Source organism: Pseudophryne corroboree, chromosome 2 (genome assembly GCF_028390025.1).
Source record: "Pseudophryne corroboree isolate aPseCor3 chromosome 2, aPseCor3.hap2, whole genome shotgun sequence".
NCBI lineage: Eukaryota > Metazoa > Chordata > Amphibia > Anura > Myobatrachidae > Pseudophryne > Pseudophryne corroboree.
In genome coordinates, this window is record NC_086445.1 from 32790821 (window position 1) to 32797384 (window position 6564).

General features: G+C 43.1%; 1 protein-coding gene across 1 annotated transcript; it reads left to right on the plus strand.

The window, feature by feature from the left end:
• Positions 1-4485: 4485 nt before the first annotated feature.
• On the plus strand, positions 4486-5553 carry LOC134989848 (E3 ubiquitin-protein ligase TRIM39-like). The gene has a single exon (XM_063950630.1). The coding sequence runs from the start codon at positions 4486-4488 to the stop codon at positions 5551-5553; it is 1068 nt and encodes a 355-aa protein (XP_063806700.1).
• Positions 5554-6564: the final 1011 nt, after the last annotated feature.

Genomic DNA, 6564 nt, shown 5'->3' on the forward strand with positions numbered 1-6564 from the left:
TCCACATTTTTGTTCTCCATATTTTGCGCACAACTAAAAGCCACCACAGGTATACAATGTAGATAGATGGATAGTATAGTATTACTTATACTTATGGACGACGAGTGCACTGACGACACAGAGGTAGGTACAGCCGTGGCCTACCGTACTGCTGCTTAGTGCCTATATATATAATATACTGTATAACGGACATGGTGGACACTGTCAGCAGACTGCTAAACTAGTATGAATAAAGAAAAAAAAAACACCACAGGTATACAATGTAGATGGATGGATAGTATAGTATTACTTATACTTATGGACGACGAGTGCACTGACGACACAGAGGTAGGTACAGCCGTGGCCTACCGTACTGCTGCTTAGTGCTTATATATATAATATACTGTATAACGGACCTGGTGGACACTGTCAGCAGACTGCTAAACTAGTATGAAGAAAGAAGAAAAAACACCACAGGTATACAATGTAGATGGATGGATAGTATAGTATTACTTATACTTATGGATGACGAGTGCACTGACGACACAGAGGTAGGTACAGCCGTGGCCTACCGTACTGCTGCTTAGTGCTTATATATATAATATACTGTATAACGGACCTGGTGGACACTGTCAGCAGACTGCTAAACTAGTATGAAGAAAGAAAAAAAAAACACCACAGGTATACAATGTAGATGGATGGATAGTATAGTATTACTTATACTTATGGACGACGAGTGCACTGACGACACAGAGGTAGGTACAGCCGTGGCCTACCGTACTGCTGCTTAGTGCTTATATATATAATATACTGTATAACGGACCTGGTGGACACTGTCAGCAGACTGCTAAACTAGTATGAAGAAAGAAAAAAAAAACACCACAGGTATACAATGTAGATGGATGGATAGTATAGTATTACTTATACTTATGGACGACGAGTGCACTGACGACACAGAGGTAGGTACAGCCGTGGCCTACCGTACTGCTGCTTAGTGCTTATATATATAATATACTGTATAACGGACCTGGTGGACACTGTCAGCAGACTGCTAAACTAGTATGAAGAAAGAAAGAAAGAAAAAACACCACAGGTATACAATGTAGATGGATGGATAGTATAGTATTACTTATACTTATGGACGACGAGTGCACTGACGACACAGAGGTAGGTACAGCCGTGGCCTACCGTACTGCTGCTTAGTGCGTATATATATAATATACTGTATAACGGACCTGGTGGACACTGTCAGCAGACTGCTAAACTAGTATGAAGAAAGAAAAAAAAACACCACAGGTATACAATGTAGATGGATGGATAGTATAGTATTACTTATACTTATGGACGACGAGTGCACTGACGACACAGAGGTAGGTACAGCCGTGGCCTACCGTACTGCTGCTTAGTGCTTATATATATAATATACTGTATAACGGACCTGGTGGACACTGTCAGCAGACTGCTAAACTAGTATGAAGAAAGAAAGAAAGAAAAAACACCACAGGTATACAATGTAGATGGATGGATAGTATAGTATTACTTATACTTATGGACGACGAGTGCACTGACGACACAGAGGTAGGTACAGCCGTGGCCTACCGTACTGCTGCTTAGTGCGTATATATATAATATACTGTATAACGGACCTGGTGGACACTGTCAGCAGACTGCTAAACTAGTATGAAGAAAGAAAAAAAAACACCACAGTGTTTTTCAGGCAGACAAACGTATACTGGACTGGTGGTCACTGTCAGCAAAACTGTGCACTGTACTCCTGCTATAACTGCTCCCCAGTCCCCACAATTAGGCAGTGTGAGCAGAGCAGTGCACTCAGCACAGATATATCATGCAGCAGTGCAGCACACTGAGTGAGCACAGCCACAGATATGGTGGAGCGTTTTTTTTCAGGCAGAGAAACAAAGGATTAAAATCACTGGTGGTATAATCAAAACCCTGCACTGTACTCCCTACCAGCTGCTCCCCGTCCCCAATCCTCCCCACAATTATAACAATGTCACACTTAGTCTTTTCTATTACGGAGAGGACGCCAGCCACGTCCTCTCCCTATCAATCTCAATGCACGTGTGAAAATGGCGGCGACGCGCGGCTCCTTATATAGAATCCGAGTCTCGCGAGAATCCGACAGCGGGATGATGACGTTCGGGCGCGCTCGGGTTAACCGAGCAAGGCGGGAGGATCCGAGTCGCTCGGACCCGTGTAAAAAAAAGGTGAAGTTTGGGCGGGTCGGATTCCGAGGAACCGAACCCGCTCATCACTAATACTTATACAGTTTAGAGGAATGCCATAAAAGTGTTTAGATATGACAGATTTTCGAATAAATAGCAGTGCAGACACAATAAACACAAGTTGGCTATGTAACACATGAAATTACTGTGTGAAACAGACAGAGAGGTATTATGATTAGCAGATTAAATTGTTACACAGCTAGGGATGTAGCAAAGTCATAAATGGCAATATCTCAAAGAGAATTGAAACAGCAGAATGCCTTTGTGCTGTCTAGTACACTTGTATCTTTTCACTCTAGCAACGTTGACACAAAAGTAACTGGTGCTAGCTAAGACACAAGCTGCACAGCTAAAAAGAATCCCACAAAGTTAACACATGGATAAGTGGTATGGTTTGAAAAAGATATGCTGTTTACATAGGGAAAATAACAAAATCATTTTGCGCAGGTTAAAAGGTTTCAAAGTAACATACTGTATGAAACCATAATTTCTAGTACTCTCAAAGTTATTTCTATTTGAGCACTGATTAATGCTGTGAGGCATCAGAGTATTGGCTGAGACAGATAAAAAAGTATTAAATCCAGCTGGCTAAATAAACATATCAGAGGGAATATGGGCCCTCATTCCGAGTTGATCGGTCGCAAGGCGAATTTAGCAGAGTTACACACGCTAAGCCGCCGCCTACTGGGAGTGTATCTTAGCATCTTAAAATTGCGACCGATGTATTCGCAATATTGCGAGCACAAACTACTTAGCAGTTTTAGAGTAGCTCCAGACTTACTCTGCCTGTGCGATCAGTTCAGTGCTTGTCGTTCCTGGTTTGACGTCACAAACACACCCAGCGTTCGCCCAACCACTCCCCCGTTTCTCCGGCCACTCCTGCGTTTTTTCCGGAAACGGTAGCGTTTTCAGCCACACGCCCATAAAACGCCGTGTTTCCGCCCAGTAACACCCATTTCCTGTCAATCACATTACGTTCGCCGGAGCGATGAGAAAGCCGTGAGTAAAAATACTTTCTTCATAGCAAAGATACTTGGCGCAGTCGCAGTGCGAATATTGCGCATGCGCACTAAGCGGAATTTCACTGCGATGCGATGAAAAATACCGAGCGAACGACTCGGAATGAGGGCCATGGACAGAGGATATCCCTCTGCTGTGTTATGCACCTGAATCAATTTAAAGCACTGGTAATTGCCATATCCCTCTAAATAGTGTGCACAGATAGATTAGCGTCTTAAACCAACTTACTAAACAAATAGTAGGATACAATAAAGCGCATCCTGGTGTACAAATAATATAGTGGTGACCGGAGGGTAAGTAATACGTTACCACTCAATAACCGAAGGTGCGGGATAGCAGCAAAAAGAGCAGGTAGAAGCCGTTTGTAAGTCACAGCCGTTGTTTGGTCATGAATCGGAGAGGGCACGCCTGTGTGATCCTGCTCTCGGGAGCCGCCGGAAGACTAGTTTCGCCCGTAGGACAGGCTTGGTCACTTCCTAGCGGCTGTGTATTCCGGAGAATATCCAGTGTAGTAGGTTTTGGGCGAATCTATAATCCAGTCTAACGCTGACAGCAGATTCATACATTTTCTCATTTCTAGTGTTTTCTATTCTGACATCTATTATTATTCTTCATTATTGGTCGGTACTGTGAACCTGTAACCTATTTCCAATTTACGGAGTATATAGTTTACATCATTTTTTGAGGGCGCTGCACTTCAATTCCCTAATTTAGGGTTTATTTGCATCCAGCTGCATATTGGGCTACTTTTGCCTCAATTAAAATTATACTTTTATATGATCTGTTTACCACGTACATGTAAATGTAATGAGTATGGAAGTTTACATGGTATAGTGGACACAGGGATTTGAGTATCTTTTGTCCAAAAAACAAGGATTTTAAATGTTTTCAATTAAAAGTTAAGTATTAATCTACATATTGTTTAGAACGAGTGTGCCAACACAGGGTCTTTCTTTCCTCCTCTTAGCACTTCGGCTGCAGATACTGTAAGATACGGATTCTGGGGAGGTTGCAGTGGCTGTTACCGTCTCTCCTGTACCTGCTGCTAAATCCTGTCTGCATTGTGAGGCTCATCTGTGTGATGATCACCTGAGAGTACACAGCAAGTCAGCAGAACACGTCTTATGTGATCCCACCACTGCCCTGGGGAACAGGAAATGCTCCGTCCATAAGAAGAGCCTGGAGATTACTGCACTGAGGATGCTCCTGCAGTCTAAATGGGGAACACAGAGGACATCAGATGGAGTTGATGGATAAGGCTTCTGAAACTAAAAAGGGAAAGATGAGAAATGTTCTGCAGAAACTGACCACAAAGAGAGCGGAGACTGAGAAGAGAGTGCAGAGTCTGCAGGAGCGCAGGAGAGAAGATCAGGGGAAAGCAGCTGGTATAACAGAGAGAGTCACTGCCCTGTTTAGATACATCAGGAGACAGCTGGAAGACCAGGAGAAGAGAGTCCTGAGTGAGATCTCCAGGCAGGAACAGCGCGTTTCACTCTCAGTCTCTGATCTGATCCAGCAGCTGGAAATAAAGAAGGAGGAGCTGTCCGGGAAGATGTGTCACATTGAGGAGCTGTGTAACATGTCTGATCCAGTGACTGTCTTACAGGAACCAGACACCGGTGACATGTGTGATACTGAGGACACAGAGAGACATGATACCCAGGTCCATGGTGCAGGAGATCTGGATGTGGGTCTCATCTCAGGGACATTACACACATTATCTGATATAATAACAGGGATAAATACAGGGATCTATGTGGAGGAAGCTACAGACATATCACTGGATGTAACCACAGCTGGTGATAATATACAGATATCAGGTGACAGGAAAACTGCATCCAGGTCAGAAATAAACCAGAATCGCCCAGTAACACCACAGAGATTTCAGTGTAATCAGGTAATAAGCACCAGGGGATTCTCCTCTGGGCGACATTACTGGGAGGTGGATGTCAGTAAATCAGTGAGGTGGAGGCTGGGGATGTGTTACCCCAGTATAGACAGGAGAGGATATCAGTCAGTCATTGGAAGTAATAACAAGTCCTGGTGTCTGTGCAGGTATAATAATCAGTACTTAGTGATACATGACAGTACAGGGAACTGGGTAGGTGGCAATATTCGCTGTGACAGAGTGAGGGTATATCTGGATTATGAGGCAGGACAGCTGTCCTTTTATTCTCTGAGTGACCGGATCAGACACTTACATACAGTCACCGCCGCCCTCACTGAACCCCTTCATGCTGTATTAAATGTAGAAGATGGTCGTATAACTATATCTGGGGGAGTCAGGAGCTGGGAGAAATTACCATAAGAAATCTATCCATCAGATCTGATCCACTAGTATAAAATGTCAGATACAGAATAAAAGTGTTTATTATATGGCTGATTTACTAAAATAATTTTGGTTTTATATTTATAGTTGGCAATTTTTGTATGTCTTTTTAATCTATTATTATTAAACTTTTACATATAATATATAAGAACAATCTCAACAAACTATACAGACAAATATCCATAAAAGAATAAAGCTGAAAGGCGTCTCATGCAGTCAGTAAAGGTTATTACCTGATCGGCACATATTTTACAAGAATAAACATGAAAGTGTAATAAAATGACTCAGGCGAATATGTCAGTAGATGATACAGCAGCTATTTCCTGCACATGTGATAATAATAAAGGGGAGGCGGCACAGACAAAGAAAAGAGGGTGTGGTAAAAAGGGGAGGGGCAAGGAGGGGAAGGGGATATTACATTAGATTAAGTATCTGGGTATAAACAAACACTGAGACATGAAATATAATAAGACTGAGAGAGTTGTCAGTACATACTAACGTTTCCAACGGATTCAGACAGAAGTCTCTTATGTAAGAACCATTCCATTTTCTCAAGTCTTAATAATCTTGGTTTGCGTGTCGTGATCTAATTTGTTGATGTATACGCCATATTTTTTATAAAACCCCTGTTATACCTTTTACAACATCAGGTAAGTTGCTGTTATGATTCCCGTACTCCAGACCAGAAGAGATCTTATGACAGAGGTCTGAGTACTGGGAATATATGCTGGTTGTGGGAGCAGGAGAGCCTAGTAACCCCTGGCGCCCTAACTCCGTTGTCTCGCCCGTGTTATCAGAGATCCCTTGCGAGACTATGGTTGCTTGAGCCCATGGCAGCCGCGTTCGAAGGGCGGATTATGTCTGCCCAACCCCGATGCCCCCGCAGGTCTTAATGGGAGACAAAGGGAAATCCGAGACAGGGTGATAACAAGGGGCCCTCTGACTAAGCAACCAGGCCAGGGGTTACAAACTAACTAACTTAAACCAAAG